General features: G+C 51.2%; 2 protein-coding genes across 13 annotated transcripts in view; one reads left to right on the top strand and one right to left on the bottom strand.

Annotated features, from left to right (window-relative positions):
* Nucleotides 1-17,627, bottom strand: part of gabpa (GA binding protein transcription factor subunit alpha) — a 384,408-nt gene that overhangs the window by 85,758 nt on the left and 281,023 nt on the right. The gene's annotated exons all lie outside the window — the stretch shown is intronic.
* Nucleotides 10,077-17,627, top strand: part of appa (amyloid beta (A4) precursor protein a) — a 170,692-nt gene continuing 163,141 nt past the window's right edge. For 3 of the 4 annotated variants that reach the window (XM_086007239.1, XM_086007240.1, XM_086007242.1), the window contains exon 1: nt 10,077-10,369. In XM_086007239.1, the coding sequence (XP_085863365.1) occupies nt 10,292-10,369 (78 nt within the window). In that variant the 5' untranslated portion in view covers nt 10,077-10,291. The remainder of the gene's footprint in view (nt 10,370-17,627) is intronic. The other variant, XM_086007238.1, reaches the window with a different exon arrangement.

Below are 17,627 nucleotides of genomic sequence, written 5' to 3' on the forward strand. Positions count from 1 at the left end.
CCAGAGAGAGTGCAGACTGGAGCAGTGGCGGCAGCGAGTAGGCAGAATACCTCCAGCGAAAACAACAACAATAAAAGCAACAACTGCAAAACAGCTAAAGTGACGTCACAACCAGGGAAGGAGCTGATTGGTGAGTAGTTGGTAAGTGTTTCTAGTTAATAGTCTATTAAGTAAAGGCATTAAAGGGCTGCTCAGTCCCGTGGAATGCACATTCTGTGATTCTGTGCCATGTGGGGACTCCAGGAAGTTTCCCGTGTCCTGGACAACCACATGTGCAGGAGGTGTCGTCAGCTGGAGGAGCTCGAGCTCTGGGTTTTGGAGCTTGAGCAGCAGCTGGCGTCACTGCGGTGCATCCGTGAGGCTGAGAGCTTCGTGGATAGCACGTTTCAGGAGGTAGTCACCCCGCAGCGTAAGAGTGTGCAGGCAGAGTGGGAATGGGTGACCATCAGACAGAAGAGGAGGACCAGGCAGGTAGTGCAGAAGTCCCCTGAGTGCATCTCACTCTCCAACCAGTATTCTGTTCTGAGTACTGGTGAGGACGATGGTTCCTCTGGGGAGTGCAGCCAGAGCCAAGTCTGCGGCACCACGGGTGGCTCAGCTGTACAGGGGGGAAGGAAGAAGAGTGGGAAAGCAATAGTGGTAGGGAATCGATAGTTAGGGGAGCAGACAGGCGTTTCTGCGGCTGCAGACGTGACTCCAGGATGGTATGTTGCCTCCCTGGTGCCAGGGTCAAGGATGTCACTGAGCAGCTGCAGAACCATCTGAGGGGGGAGGGTGAACAGCCAGAGGTCTTGGTCCACATCAGTACCAACGAGATAGGTAGAAAGGGGGATGGGGTCCAGCAGGCAGATTTCAGGGAGCTAGGAAAGAGATTAAAAAGCAGGACCTCAAAGGTAGTAATCTCCAGATTCCTCCCGGTGCCACGCGCTAGTGAGTATGGAAATAGGAGGATAGCGCAGATGAATGCATGGCTGGAGAGATGGTGCAGGAGGGAGGGCTTTAGATTCCTGGGGCACTGGGTGTGGTAAACCACTGTTTGTATTCCACTGTGTACATGCCTGGACATGCCTCGGCTGACTCCTCCCACAAGTCCTAGTATAAAGGTGACTGCTCCCCAGCCCTTTGTATTTCTGGACCGGTCGACCACTCGAGGCAGACCTTCATTCTGTTGTTAATAAAAGCCTTTAGTTACTCTCTTAACTCTCAGTCTTTTATGAGTAATTGATAGCGCATCAATTTTATTAACAAAATTTTTATAATGGAGAAGATCCTCACACCAGCATGCCTGGACTTAGATCATCGGGAGGTGGACTCATCCACCAAGTTTACTCACTGGCTTAAGTGTTTCGAAAAATTCCTGACCGCCTCCGCAGCAATCAAATCGGACGAGGACAAACTGGATGTCCTGACCTCCAAAGTGAACCACCGAGTGTACTCGGTCATCCAAGACGCGACCTCGTACGCGGACGCTATCAAGCTCCTCAAGGACCAGTACACGCGCCCAGTGAACGAAGTGTACGCCAGGCACCTTCTGGGGAGTCGTAAACAACAACCTGGGGAATCGACCGTGGAATACCTTCAGGCACTGTCTGCGCTTGGCCGGGCCTGTGGTTGTAAGGATGTAAAGGCCGCCGTGTACACAGAGGAACTTATCCGGGACGCTTTTGTAGCGGGCCACAGATCCAATTACACCCGACAGCGACTGTTGGAGCAGAGTGACCTCGACCTCAATAAGGCCTCTGAACTCGCACTATCATTAGATGCAGCCTACCGGGGCATGGACGCCTACTCCTCTGCACCGTGGACGCCGCGGGGAATGACAGCCTGGGACACGGTAGGACCACCTCATAGCGCCGTGCCACCCCAGCCACACCCCAGCAACGGCCCAACTACCGCAGCAGTGTCCCAAGGCCAGACAGCAGTGCCCCAAGGCCAGAAATGCTACTTCTGTGGCCAGGCAAAACACCCCAGAGCGCGCTGCCCGGCGGAAAACGCGATCTGCTCGGGCTGCAGGAAGAAGGGACACTACGCTAGCGTCTGCAGGGCCAAAGCCACCCCGAACCCCAGCAGCGCCGCGTGTGGGCCATGCGGGCCGCCATCTTGGGCCTCCCCAGCCATGTGCGAACCACCGGTACAGCAGCCATTTTGGACGCCTCCAGCCACATGGGGATCATGGACACCGCCATCTTGGACGACAGCCGGAACGCAGCAGGCCCCCAACACCGCCTCATCTGATACCCGCAGCGACACACCGACCCCTACGCTGGCATCCGTTACACTGGACCAAGCGAGACCGCACCAGCTGGCCAGTTCCACAATGGACATTAAGGTAAATGGCCACGATACAATCTGCCTTTTTGACTCTGGGAGCACGGAGAGCTTCATCCACCCCGACACGGTGCGGCGTTGCTCTCTCCCAGTCCTGCCTGCGCACCAGCGGATTTCTATGGCCTCCGAGTCCCAGTCGGCGGACATCGGCGGCTACTGCGTGGTGACACTCGTAGTAGACGGGACTGTGTACGATCATTTTAAACTTCTGGTCCTGCCCGACCTCTGCGCTGCCGTCCTGCTGGGGTTAGATTTTCAGTGCCACCTTAAAAGTGTTATGATGGCGTACGGTGGACCCCTACCCCCACTCACAGTCCGCAGCCAGCAGCTTCCAAATTGCCCGCCGCGCACCAGGTGCAACCTCTCCACACTCAGAGTCACCCCCCCCCGACTGTTTGCTAACCTCACCCCCGACTGTAAGCCCATCGCCACAAAGAGCAGGCGATACAGTGCCGGGGACAAGGTTTTCATTAAAACCGAAGTGGAGCGGCTCCTGAAGGAAGGGATTATTGAGGGCAGCACCTGCCCCTGGCGAGCCCAGGTTGTGGTCGTTAAGACCGGCGAGAAGCAGCGCCTGGTCATCGACTACAGCCAGACAATAAATCGCTACACCCTGCTGGACGCCTACCCACTCCCCCGCATAGCTGATATGGTCAACCAGATCGCGCAGTACCGCGTCTTCTCGACCATTGACCTGAAATCAGCGTACCACCAGCTCCCTATCCGCCCTGAGGACCGCCAGTATACTGCCTTTGAGGCAAACGGCCGCCTCTATCACTTCCTTAGGGTTCCCTTTGGCGTCACCAACGGGGTCTCCGTCTTCCAAAGGGAGATGGACCGGATGGTAGATCAAAATGCGTTGCAGGCCACTTTCCCATATCTGGACAATGTGACCATCTGCGGCCGTGACTTGCAGGACCATGACGCAAACCTCGAAAAATTCCTCCGCACTGCCCAACTCCTGAACCTGACATATAACAAGGAGAAGTGCATATTCCGCACAAACCGCCTCGCCATCCTTGGCTGTGTTGTGGAACACGGGGTCATCGGCCCCGACCCCGACCGGATGCGTCCCCTTATGGAACTCCCACTGCCCCACTGCCTCAAGGCCCTGAAGAGGTGCCTAGGGTTTTTCTCCTATTACGCCCAGTGGGTCCCCGACTATGCGGACAAGGCCCGTCCGCTGATCAAGTCCACCTCTTTTCCCTTGACGGCAGAGGCCCGCTTAGCCTTCCACCGTATCAAGGAGGACATTGCCAAAGCCACCATGCACGCAGTGGACGAATCCATCCCCTTCCAGGTGGAAAGCGACGCGTCCGACTTTGCCCTGGCCGCTACCCTCAATCAGGCGGGGAGACCCGTGGCCTTCTTTTCACGAACCCTCCAAGGCCCGGAGACCAGACACTCCGCTGTTGAGAAGGAGGCCCAGGCGATTGTGGAGGCTGTGCGTCATTGGAGGCACTACCTGGCCGGAAAACGATTTACCCTGCTCACTGACCAGCGTTCAGTTGCTTTCATGTTTAACAACAAGCAGAGGGGCAAAATCAAAAATGACAAGATCTTGAGGTGGAGAATCGAACTTTCCACCTACAATTACGAGATCCTGTACCGGCCCGGGAAGCTCAACGAACCCCCGGATGCGCTATCGCGTGGCACCTGCGTCAGCGCGCAGATCGATAGACTGCGGGCCCTCCACAATGACCTCTGCCACCCGGGGGTCACCAGGTTCTTCCACTTCATCAAGGCCCGCAACCTGCCTTACTCTATTGAGGAGGTCAGGACCATGACCAGGAACTGCCAAGTCTGCGCTGAGTGCAAACCGCACTTTTATAGGCCAGACAGGGCCCACCTGATAAAAGCCACTCGCCCCTTCGAGCGCCTGAGCGTTGATTTTAAAGGGCCTCTCCCCTCCTCCGACCGCAATGTGTACTTCCTCAATATTATTGATGAGTACTCCCGTTTCCCGTTCGCCATCCCTTGCCCGGACATGACCAGTGCCACGGTCATTAAATGTCTGAACGACCTCTTCACCCTGTTCGGTTTCCCCAGCTATATCCATAGCGACCGGGGCTCATCGTTTATGAGCGACGAACTCCGTCAGTACCTGCTAACTAGGGGTATTGCCACAAGCAGGACCACCAGTTACAACCCCCGGGGGAACGGACAGGTGGAAAGAGAAAATGCGACAGTTTGGAAGGCCGCCCTGCTAGCCTTAAAGTCTAGGGGCCTTCCAACCTCCCGCTGGCAGGATGTGCTCCCCGATGCGCTCCACTCTATTCGGTCACTGCTCTGCACTGCCACTAACGCCACCCCTCATGAGAAAATGTTTGTCTTTCCAAGGAAGTCCGCATCGAGGACATCGCTACCGCCATGGCTGACGTCCCCAGGGCCGGTCCTACTGAGAAGACACGTGAGGACCCATAAAACGGACCCCCTGGTCGAGAGGGTCGACCTCCTCCACGCCAACCCCCAGTATGCTTACATTGCATACCCGGACGGGCGGGAGGACACAGTCTCCATAAGAGACCTTGCACCCTCGGGGGCCGCAGTAACCCACTACTCACTACCACCCCCCCCCACGACCCGATATCCAGCCCCAGCAGACGGCAGGCCTGGGCCCCGCGACCCGCCCGACATCTACGAGGACGACACGCCTGTGCCACAGCCTACGCAGGACTCAACGCCGGAAGCTCCACTACCCCTGCCGTCGCCACGCCGATCACAGCGGCAGACAAGACCTCCGGAGAGACTCCAATACACTAACTTTTAATACACCTCACCCCGCCGGACTCAATTTTAAACAAGGGGTGAATGTGGTAAACCACTGTTTGTATTCCACTGTGTACATGCCTGGACATGCCTCGGCTGACTCCTCCCACAAGTCCTAGTATAAAGGTGACTGCTCCCCAGCCCTTTGTATTTCTGGACCGGTCGACCACTCGAGGCAGACCTTCATTCTTTTGTTAATAAAAGCCTTTAGTTACTCTCTTAACTCTCAGTCTTATATGAGTAATTGATAGCGCATCACTGGGACCGTTTCTGGGGGAGGTGGGACCTGTACAGGCCGGACGGGTTGCACCTCAACAGGGCCGGAACCAATAGGGAGATTTGCTGGTGTTGTTGGGGAGGGTTTAAACTAATTTGGCGGGGGGGGGGGGGTGGGGGGCACCAGGATGTAACATTAGAAAGGGGAAATTAAGTGCTCAAAAGATTGGGAGAGGCAGAGATACAGGATGGTCTAAGATGGGTTTACAGTGTATGTATGTTAACAAGGTATGTAAGCTGCAGGCACAAATAGCCACATGGGAATATGATGTTGTAGCAATAACTGAGACCTGGATCAAAAAAGGGCAGGATTGGGTATTAAATATTCCTGGTTATAAAGAGTTTAGGAAAGAAAGGGAAGAAAAGATAGGAGGTGGTGTGGCAGTATTGGTCAAGGAGAATGTTACAGCGCTGGAGAGGGAGGATGTCCTGGAGGGGTCAAGGACAGAATCTATTTGATTAGAGTTAAGAAATAATAGAGGTGCCATTACACTGCTGGGTGGATTCTATAGACCACCAAATAGTGGGAAAGATATGGAGGAGCAACTTTGCAGAGAAACTACAGAGGTGCAAGAACTATAGAGTAGTGATAACGGGGGACTTAAACTATCCCAATATAGACTGGGATAGTAATAGTGTGAAGGGCAGAGAGGGGGAAGAATTTCTGAAGTGTGTTCAGGAGAACTTTCTTGATCAGTATGTTTCCGGCCTGTCGAGGGAGGAGGCATTGCTGGATCTGGTTCTGGGGAATGAGGTAGGTCAAGTATCAGTAGGGGAGCATTTAGGGAACAGTGATCATAGTATCATAAGGTTTAGATTAGCTAAAAAAAGGACAGGGGGCAATCTAGAGTAAAAATGTTTAACTGGGGGAAGGCCAATGTCAATGGGATGAGAACAGATCTGGCCCGGGTAAACTGGAATCAAAGATTGGCAGGCAAAACTGTAATGGGACAATGGGCTGCCTTTAAAGAGGAAATAGTTCAGGTACAGTTGAGGTACATTCCCACTAGGGGGAAAGGCAGGGCAACTAAAGTCAGGGCTCCCTGGATGATGAACAGATAGAGAATATAATGAAGCAGAAAAAGAGTGCGTATGACAGATGTCAGGTTGCAAATACATCTGAGAATCCGGCTATATATAGAAAGGTCAGAGGGTAAGTGAAAAAGAAAATAAGAGGGGCAAAGAAAGGGTATGAGAAGAGAATGGCAGCCAACATAAAAGGTAATCCAAAAGTCTTCTATAGGCATATAAATAGTAAAAGGGTAGTAAGAGGAGGGGTGGGGCCGATTAGGGACCATAAAGGAGACCTATGCATGGAGGCAGAGGGTATGGCTGGGGTACTAAATAAGTACTTTGCATCTGTCTTCACCAAGGAAGTGGATGCTGCCATAGACATAGTGAAGGAGCAGGTAGTGGAGGGACTTGATAGAATAAAAATTGATAAAGAGGTGTTAGAAAGGCTGATTGTACTTAAAGTAGATAAATCACCAGGAGCGGATGGGATGCATCCTAGGATGCATCGGGAATTGAGGGAGGAAATCGCGGAGGTACTGGCCATAATCTTCCAATCCTCCTTAGATACCGGGGTGGTGCCGGAGGACTGGAGAATTGCAAATGTTACACCATTGTTCAAAAAAGGGTGTAAAGATAAACCCAGCAACTACAGGCCAGTCAGTTTAACCTCAGTGGTGGGGAAGCTTTTAGAAACAGTAATCAGGGACAAAATTAACAGTCACTTGGACAAGTGTGGATTAATTAAGGAAAGCCAGCACGGATTTGTTAAAGGCAAATCGTATTTAACTAACTTGATTGAGTTCTTTGATGAGATAACAATGAGTGTTGATGAGGGCAATGCGGTTGATGTGGTGTACATGGACTTCCAAAAGGCGTTTGATAAAGTGCCACATAATAGGCTTGCCAGCAAAGTTGAATCCCATGGAATAAAAGGGACAGTGGCAGCATGGATAGGAAATTAGCTAAGTGACAGGAAACAGAGAGTAGTGGTGAACGGTTGGTTTTCAGACCGGAGGAAGGTACACAGTGGTGTTCCCCAGGGGTCGGTACTAGGACCACTGCTTTTCTTGATATATATTAATGACTTGGACAGGGCACAATTTCAAAATTTGCAGATGACACAAAACTTGGAAGTATAGTGAACAGTGAGGATAGTGATTGACTTCAAGAAGATACAGTCAGGCTGGGACACGTGGCAGATGAAGTTTAACGCAGAAAAGTGTGAAGTGATACATTTGGGTAGAAAGAATGAGGAGAGGACATATAAACTAAAGGGTACAATCCTGAAGGGGGTGCATGAACAGAGAGACCTGGGGATACGTGTGCACAAATCATTGAAGGTGGCAGGGCAGGTTGAGAAAGCAGTTAAAAAGGCTTACGGAATCCCGGGCTTCATAAATAGAGGTATAGAGTACAAAAGTGTGGAAATTATGATGAACCTGTATAAAACACTGGTTCGGCCCCAACTGGAGTATTGCGTCCAAATTCTGGGCATCACACTTTAGGAAGGATGTGAAGGCCTTAGAGATGGTGCAGAAAAGATTTACGAGAATGATTCCAGGGATAAAGGACTTCAGTTATGTTGATAGACTGGAGAAGCTGGGGTTGTTCTCCTTAGAGCACAGAAGATTGAGAGGAGATTTGATAGAGGTGTTCAAAATTACGAGGGGTCTGGACAGAGTAGATAGAGAGAAACTGTTCCCATTGGCGGATGGGTCGCGAACCAGAGGAAACAGATTTAAGGTGATTGGCAAAAGAACCAAAGGCGACATGAGGAAAAACTTTTTTATCACAGCAAGTGGTTAGGATCTAGAATGCACTGCCTGAAAGGGTGATGGAGGCAGATTCTATCGTGGCTTTCAAAAGAGAATTGGATAAGTACCTGAAGGATAAAAAATTGCACAGCTACGGGGAAAGGGCAGGGGGGTGGAACTAGCTGAAGGGCTCTTGCAGAGAGCCGGCACGGGCTCGATGGGGCCGACTGGCCTCCTTCCGTGCTGTAAACATTCTATGATTCTCTGAACAGACTCAGTGGCCTCGATTTTAACTGACCCGTGGAGTCGGGATTGGAGGCGTGCGGGGGGTTAAAGTCCCGAATTCGGGGGTCCCGACACCATCCCGCCCCAAACCCGCCTCCGTGTAAGTTTCAAAGGAGGCGGGTACCTGCCCCGCACTGGGACCCGCCAATCCGAGGCAGGAAGGGATTAGTGCCTTTACAGCCTTCCTTCCTCTAGGTTTCGGGAGTCCATCATCTAACCGGCACAGAAAGCAGAATGGCTGCGAACTGTCAAAAGTGACAGCCTGCAGCTTTCTGTGCCGGTGAGATTTCTAACTGAGTCTGTGGAGAAGGACTCAGGTTAGAAGTAAGACTGTCAGTGTTTGACAGCTTCAAACAGCTGTGAAACACTGATATTTCATCTGTCAAAACCTCTTGACAGATGAAATTTCAGTCTGTGACATCACCTGTTGCCGGGTGGCACTTAATTGGGCGGGCTCAACAATGTCAATCAAGTTAAAATCGCGTGGATTGGTCGCATCTCGATGGAGGCGGGACTACAACCCCGAAAGTTGTAGTCCCGCCTCCTTCCCGACTTCTAAGGGAAAATCACCCCCAGTGTGTTGAATGGCCTATAGTACTAACTCTCATAACAAGTCAATTATGCAGCACCTTATCAAATGCCTTCTGATAATTCATGTATGCAACATTCATCCTATTTATACGCTGTTTTCCTCAAAATTGTAATTAATGAAGCCTGAACTACCCTTTACAAATGCATGCTGAATATTGCTGCTTAGCTCACTAGAATATATCAAATTGTGTAAGAAAGACTTGCATTTATATAGCGCCTTCCACGACCACCGGACATCTCAAAGCGCTTTACAGCCAATGAAGTACTTTTTGAAGTGGAGTGACTGCTGTAATGTGGGAAACGAGGCAGCCAATTCGAGCATAGCAAGGTCACACAAACAGCAATGTGATAATGATCAGATAATCTGTTCTTGTTATGTTGGTTGAAGGATAAATATTGGCCAGGACACCGGGGATAACTCTCCTGCTGTAAAAATGTACTCTGTAAAAATGTTTAAAAAGTGGAAGGCTGCAAAAGAACAAAGTATGCATTTCAGCCACATACAAAAACACACACGTGGCGGTGCAGTGCAGAAGGCGCTCCCAGTCACTCCCTCTCGGTAGGTGGCGCTGCAGGCCAGGTCTGTGACTTCTCCTCCTCACTGGGTGGCGCTGCTGCTGGAGGTCTGCGGCAACTCCTCCTCGCTGGGTGGCGCTGCTGCTGGAGGTCTGCGGTGACTCCTCCTCGCTGGGTGGCGCTGCAGGTGGAGATCTGCGACGCCTCCTCCTCGTTGAGTGGCGCTGCAGGTGGAGGTTAGCGGTGACGCCTCCTCCTCGCCGGGTGGCGCTGCTGCTGGAGGTCTGCGGTGAGACCATTGTGGCTGGGTGGGGCGCCGCGCAGTGACTCCTCCTCGCCGCCGGGTGGCGCTGCAGCTGGCGCGGTGACCGCCAGAGCGAAGGCCGAGGGCGAGGGGGGAGCGATAAAGGACGCTGCAGTGCAGCAGGCACTCCCAGGCATGGCCACCGGCGCTGTGCTCTCTCTGCTCGGTGGCGGGCGATCGGGGCGCTCCCCGGGAGTGAGTTCTCGCTAGGTGGCGGTGCGGAGCCGGACTGGGCGGGACCCGCTTTGGGGAGGATGGGATGGGATGAGAGGGGGCGGTGCAGGTGCCGCACAAACACTAAACCTCGCTCTTAACGCTTCGCTCCAGCCATTAAGTGAGTTAGGAGCTAGTGAGGCGGAGGGAAGAGAGAGAGTTCAGCGAGAGAGGCTCCACGTCGTGGAAATTACAGCCGGGAAATCATAAACACACAGAGACACACACACAAAGAGCGGCCATGATCCCGCACTTACCGGGTCGGCGAAAGATGCTGCTGGCGGCGATCGTCCTTCCCCTGCTGTGCCGGGCTCTGGAGGTAAAAGCGCTGGCGCGGCGCCTCCCCGACTGGCGCACTTTCAAACCCGGGGGGGAGAGAGCCGTGTGTCTCTGGGGGAGGGGGCCGTGTGTCTCTGGGGGGAAGAGAGCCGTGTGTCTCTGGGGGAGGGGGCCGTGTGTCTCTGGGGGGAGAGAGCCGTGTGTCTCTGGGGGGAGAGGGTCCCAGTGTCTCTGGGGGAAGAGGGTCCCAGTGTCTCTGGGGGAGGGGGCTCAGTGTCTCTGGGGGAAGAGGGTCCCAGTGTCTCTGGGGGAGGGGGCTCAGTGTCTCTGGGGGAGGGGGGTCCCAGTGTCTCTGGGGGAGGGGGGTCCCAGTGTCTCTGGGGGAGGGGGGTCCCAGTGTCTCTGGGGGAGGGGGGGTCCCAGTGTCTCTGGGGGAGGGGGGTTCCCAGTGTCTCTGGGGGGAGAGGGTCCCAGTGTCTCTGGGGGGAGAGGGTCCCAGTGTCTCTGGGGGGAGGGGGGTTCCCAGTGTCTCTGGGGGAGGGGGCTCAGTGTCTCTGGGGGAGAGGGTCCCAGTGTGTCTGGGGGAGGGGGCCCAGTATCTCTGGGGGAGAGGGTTCCCAGTGTCTCTGGGGGAGAGGGTTCCCAGTGTCTCTGGGGGAGAGGGTTCCCAGTGTCTCTGGGGGAGGGGATCCCAGTGTCCCTGGGGGAGGGGGGGCCCAGTGTCCCTGGGGGAGGGGGGGGCCCAGTGTCCCTGGGGGAGGGGGCCCAGTGTCCCTGGGGGAGGGGGGGGTCCCAGTGTCTCTTGGGGGGGAGGGGCCCCAGTGTCTCTTGGGGGGGGGGAGGGGCCCCAGTGTCTCTTTTGGGGGGGGGAGGGGATCCCAGTGTCTCTGGGGGAGGGGATCCCAGTGTCTCTGGGGGAGGGGATCCCAGTGTCTCTGGGGGAGGGGATCCCAGTGTCTCTGGGGGAGGGGATCCCAGTGTCTCTGGGGGAGGGGATCCCAGTGTCTCTGGGGGAGGGGATCCCAGTGTCTCTGGGGGAGGGGATCCCAGTGTCTCTGGGGGAGGGGATCCCAGTGTCTCTGGGGGAGGGGATCCCAGTGTCCCTGGGGGAGGGGGGTCCCAGTGTCTCTGGGGGAGGGGGCCCAGTGTCCCTGGGGGAGGGGGGGCAGTGTCTCTGGGGGAGGGGGGCGGGGAGGGGGGTCCCAGTGTCTCTGGGGGAGGGGGGCGGGGGTCCCAGTGTCTCTCTGGGGGAGGGGGGCCCAGTGTGTCTCTGGGGGAGGGGGGGCCCAGTGTCTCTCTGGGGGAGGGGGGGCCCAGTGTCTCTCTGGGGGAGAGGGGGCCCAGTGTGTCTCGGGGGAGGGGGGGCCCAGTGTCTCTCTGGGGGGAGGGGGGGCCCAGTGTCTCTCGGGGGGAGGGGGGGGTTCAGTCTCTGAGGGGGACTCTGTCTCTGGGGGTGGGGCTCATTGTTTGGGGGAGTGGGGGGCTCAGTGTCTGTGAGGGGGACTCTGTCTCTGGGGGAGGGGCTCAGTGTCTCTGAGGGGGACCCTGTCTCTGGGGAGAGGCTCAGTTTCCATGGGGAGTGGGGGGCCCAGTCTCTCGGGTGGGGAGGGTGGCAAAGTATCTCGGGTTGCGGGGGGGTGAGATGTGGATCATCCCTCGCCTCCCTTTCGTCCGTTCCCCCCCCCCCCCACTCCCCTGAGATTAGGGGAATACAGGATGCAAATTCTCAATCATTCCTTCCTTCCCCCCGCCCAGTTTTATTCTCGTTTCCTCTATTTTCTTTGTTTGGATTTTTCCAGGTTCCTCTCCGCCTGAGGAGGGGATGCTCTGCAGCAGGAACACTGTCCTCTCCTGCCCTTTTTTTCTTTCATTTAGCCCTCATCACATACTTTTATTTTTTTTCCCCCTTTTAAAAAAATATATATATATATATACATTTTAAATCTCTCTCGTCGGGTGGGAAGGCTGCTGGCTGGCTGCCCCTAAGAAGATGGCGACTCTGCAGTGCGCAAACATCCCCTGCCTGGGCTGTGCTTCAGTGTCTTTTAATAACATTTTTTATTATATAAATAAATGTAAAATCGTTTTCAAGGGGATCTCTTTGTTTATTTTTCTATTTGCAACATGCAAATGATTTTGTTGCATTAGAGAATGCATGGGGTGTGATATCCCTATGTGTGTACAAGATATCTATCTAAAATATGTATATATAAAAAAAATATATGAAGAAAATGAATAAAGACTGAGAAAGAAAAATCTGCCTGCAAAATGGTGTGAGAGACTTAACCCATCTCAATCCTGATTTTTGCAGCCTGGTGATGGATTTCATATATAAATCCGCCTGCCTTTTATTTAGGTCTCCCATCATGTCCTTTAAAATTCCAGGTCTTTATCTTTGTCATTTTGGTTCACTCTGTGTCTGTCTTGCTTGCATTTCTGGCAGTTATCCCATTTAAAAAAAAAAAATTGTCTGGGTTTGTTTTCCTGGTCCTTATCTTCTCAATTTTGTCCCTTTATTTACATTTCTCGGATTGCCCTACTGGTGTTGCTGTAATCTGAGAAGCTTTCATTTGACAGCCTAGCTAAGAATAGAACTGGCCATTAACACTGGGCAGAATTCTTTTGTAAAATTTCAGATTCAGTTTTTTGGTCCTTCAAATGATGGGTTAGTATCCTCTTTGAGCCTTTTGTAGTTTGTTTTAATCTAGGGCTCTCCCTTCATTTTAATAATTGATATTATAAATTCTACGTGTATCATTTGTCAAGACGTCAAGTTCTTCCACATTGTGGCAAATCTTGACGCAACACCGAAGGAGAGCTTGTGATCTCTGTGTGTGCTGAGGGTGATCTAAATCACTGTAACCTGCTGTAGTGTCATTCTGGCTCAGTCTGTGCCTTGTGCTGTTTTGACATGGGGGGGAAAAGAACTTTAATCATTAAAAAAAATAGCGCCTTTGTGATAGAACGGAGTTGTCTAGGTTAATATGCATTGTAACAGAAAAATGAAAATCTATTAAACTGGAAATGCACAGCAGGTCAGTCAATGTCTGAGAAGAGGTTACTGTCTGATCGAGACTTTTCATCAGAGCTGCTTCCAGCATTTTGTGTTTTTATTTTGCTTTACAATTTATTACTGTCATCTAATTTATATATTGAAACATCTCGGTGCTCATACAGTGAATTGCATTTTGAAATATCTTGAACATTCTGCAGGGAAATGAATCTTGCTTCGATATGTTAGTATTTTGTTCAGTAATAGCTTCTCACGTTAGTACCTTTTTCTTGTATAATACATTGTTTGTGACTCCCTGGCTAATAAAGAAAGCCATAAAAAATGTGCTTTCCTTCTAATGCACTCTTGCAAAGGCCCTTTGTTGCACAGTATTTATGAAGAGAACGCCTGCTGCATCAAAGCTGGATATTCTAGACATTTCTGTGAGCAAATCAAGCCAGGTGGGTCATCACGGCTCCCACAGGATCTTTTTGAAATGGCCACGGTTCTTGCCATAAATCTTGGACATGGGCGGATTCTAATGCGTTTTCTGCATTTCCAAGCACTGCATAGATCAGGAGCAAGTGGAATGTTGAAAACAGAGCTGCCGTCACACCCATCTGTTATTCGTAGACAATGTCCTTTTGTCAACTTTTAGTGAAGTATTCTTGCTTGGGGGTGGGGGGGGGTGGGCTGGGTGAGGCTATTTGCCAAGGTATCCTAGTGTTTACAAAACGATGGATACATGCTTCTCCTCACAGACCACCTAGTGTTCTCTTCCTGTGTCTCTCCCCTAACTCTCAGGCTTCTATCACATCAATAGGTTAATAAATCCAAAGCATGAGGTGTTCACTCGAAAAAGAGTCTTCATACACAAAAACATTTCTGCTGTAATTTGAAAAGCTGATATAGCATGTTTTCCTACTCCTCTTCATTTAGTTAAAGAATCACCATGCAGATCAGGAATGTTCACAGGTTTGATTCCCTAGTCTATGCTGGGTTACCGTATCTCAACCAGAGTGACCTTAGCGAGTTCTGCAGTCGGCCTCGATGGCCCTGGGCTAGGGAGGTGAAAACAATCCGCTGAGATTTCGCTGATCACTATCCAACCATGCCTAGTCCTGTTCTCACCTGACATTCATATATGGGTATTTTCCGGAGACCACTGAATAGCGATTCAAGAGTGTGAACCCTGGCTAATCTTTTTTCTTTCTTCTTCCCCCAACCAAATCGAGTAATACAGTAGTACTTTGGTGTCTTTCTCTTCTGTCCCCTTCTCTTTCCCCCGCCCTCTACTTGGCTGCTCTGGCATTTAAACCCGTTAACTCAGCACATACCACATCAGATTTCCTGGTCTCCGTCTCAGTTTCACCCTGGTTGATTGGTTTTCAGAGACGATCAACTTTATAAATATCTAAAGCTGTTGATCTGTAGGCTGTTTAACTTTAAGATCACAGGCTTAATGGTGCTATTGACTGTAACTGACAAGTTAACCTATATAGAATGCTTGTTTGGATTTTTTCTAAACTAGATTCCTAAAATATTTATCGGAATCCTTTTTATCCTTAATTTCTCTTGCCTACAACAGCTGGGATGCACTTGGGGCTTGCGGAGCTAAAATACTTTAAATATGTTACGATTCACTCCTTTTGCGAATGGGAAAATGGGAAGTGGTGTAATTGTGGGCCATATTATTACGGTTGGGTCTATTGGCCTTTTAATTCCATCTTCGTGATACTGTTGCAAAGCACCCCCAAGTCCAGTGATGGTGCTCAGGGCAGTAGCTGTTAAGAGTTTTGCTCTTGCCACCTTTCACCATCTGTTGACCGAAATGGTTTGTATGCTTGTGCATCTCTTAGCCAATCTGAGAAGCTGCTGAGGAATAATGGGATGGGGAGGATAAAAGATAGGGGGAAATTATCCCTTGATGTGGAGAAAATTTGGACTTTTGTCAATTGCTTGAGAAATGTGTTTCTGGTTTAAGCTCTATATGAGGAGTTTAGAATTGCATCCAAGTGACAACTAAAGCCAGATATAGGAACCAAGTTTCTGTTTGTTTAAATAGCCCTCAGCAAGAATTTCTGGCAAGAACTAAACCTGACTGCGCACACACGGCAGCAAAAAGGTAATGCTCTTTGGAGCCCAGTTTGAGTGAAATGAAAGAGGGTATGTTTAGCACAACAGACTGCTCAAGAGCTGCTAGCTGGTTCCCTTTTATTTTATTGGAAGCTCTTTTAGATCTTCCTTGCTGCAAAGCTCCATCTCACCCTCAGTAAGCTCCCCGCTGGAGTGGAGCTAATTTACAGAACAAACGGGAAACTGTTCAACCTCCGTCGCCTCCAGTCCAGATCCAAGGTCGTCCCATCCTCTGTCGTTGAATTACAGTATGCAGACGACGCTTGCGTCTGCGCACACTCTGAGGTCGAACTCCAAACCATCGTCAACACCTTCACCGAAGCGCACGAGAGCGTGGGCCTTACACTAAACATCCGTAAGACAAAGGTCCTCTACCAACCTGCCCCCGGCACACAGTACTGCTCCCCGGTTATCAAAATCCAAGACGAGGCATTGGACAACGTAGACCACTTTCCGTACCTCGGGAGCCTACTGTCAACAAGGGCAGACGTCAATGACTAAGTCCGCCTTCAGTGTGCCAGTGCAGCCTTCGGTCGACTGAGGAAGAGAGTGTTTGAAGACCAGGACCTCAAACCCGGCACCAAGCTCATGGTCTACAGAGCAGTAGTGATACCCGCCCTGCTGTATGCCTCAGAGACATGGACCATGTACAGCAGGCACCTCAGTGCACTGGAGAGGTACCACCAATGCTGCCTCCGCAAGATCCTGCAAATCCATTGGCAGGATAGGCGCACCAACATCAGTGTTCTCGCTCAGGCCAGCATCGAAGCTTTGACCACGCTCGATCAGCTCTGATAGACGGGTCACATTGTCCGCATGCCCGATACAAGACTCCCAAAACAAGCGCTCTACTTGGAGCTCCGACATAGCAAGAGAGCCCCAGGTGGGCAGAGGAAACACTTCAAGGACACTCTCAAAGCCTCCTTGAAAAAATGCAACATCCCCACCGGCACCTGGGAATCCCTGGCCCAAGACCGCACAAAGTGGAGGAGAAGCATCCAGGAAGGCGCTGAACACCTCGAGTCTCTTCGCCGGGAGCAAGCGCAAGGAGCGCACATCAACTCGAGCACCCCACCCATCCGCCCCTTCAACCACCATCTGCCCCACCTGTGACAGAGACTGTAGGTCCCGCATTGGACTCATCAGTCACCTGAGAACACATTTTTAATGTGGAAGCAAGTCATCCTCGGTTCCGAGGGACTGCCTAAGAAGAAGAGATATTGGATAAGAGATTGATATGTATTTTATTTTGACTGCGTTTGGCCTACCATTGCAGATATTATAGAGGGCCACTGTCCAGCTGCGGTCATAGCTTAGAGGAACTCGCCTTGCCACCCATTTGTATGGCGTGGGATTGGGGAAAACCTACTTCTAAGTGCATTTTGAATCCTGTTTAATACTATATGTACCGTGGGTAAAGTAAGATATGCAACAAGGGTAATCAAAATTATGATTGTCTATTTTAAAGGACTTTTAGCCAGAACCCCATGAAACAATCTTCCTTTATTGCATTTATAAATTTCCCCATTAGAGGCAACTTTAGTTTTCCCCCCACCCACTTTTAAGGATCTGTGAAGATATTTTTGTTACTTTGGGTTAATTATTGGCCATAGTTAACCATTTTACAAGCCTTGCCAATACTGCAATAACCATGCCACTAGGAATAAAAACGCAAGCGGCTCGGGTGGGAGAAATTACTCCCCTTCTCGTTTCCTTTCCCATAGCTATGTAGCAGACATTGAAAACTTGGTGTTTTGGGGTCAGATCTGCATTAAGCTCTTCAAAATCAAATCAAATCAACTTTTATTGTCATTGTTAGTGCACAAGTGCAGTACAACGAAATGTAGGCTTGCGGCTCCCGAGAGAGTACATTTGGATTAAGACATTTAAACATTCAACATACATTTGGCTTGTAATACATTAACATAAACATAACCATAATAAAGTGCATTGGCAGATGTGCAGGCTTTAGAGTTTATTTGTGGAGTTCAGTAGGATGACAGCCCTGGGAAAGAAGCTGTTCCTAAATCTGGTCGTTCGGGTGCGAATGCATCTGGAGCGTCTCCCAGATGGCAGGAGGGCGAACAGACTGTGGCTGGGGTGGGTAGGGTCTTTGATGCTGGACCGTGACCTCCGTAAACAGCGTTTCTGGTAGATGTGTTCTATGGTC

Source organism: Somniosus microcephalus, chromosome 14 (assembly GCF_052327205.1).
Source record: "Somniosus microcephalus isolate GS21.2 chromosome 14, FLI_Smic_1.0, whole genome shotgun sequence".
NCBI lineage: Eukaryota > Metazoa > Chordata > Chondrichthyes > Squaliformes > Somniosidae > Somniosus > Somniosus microcephalus.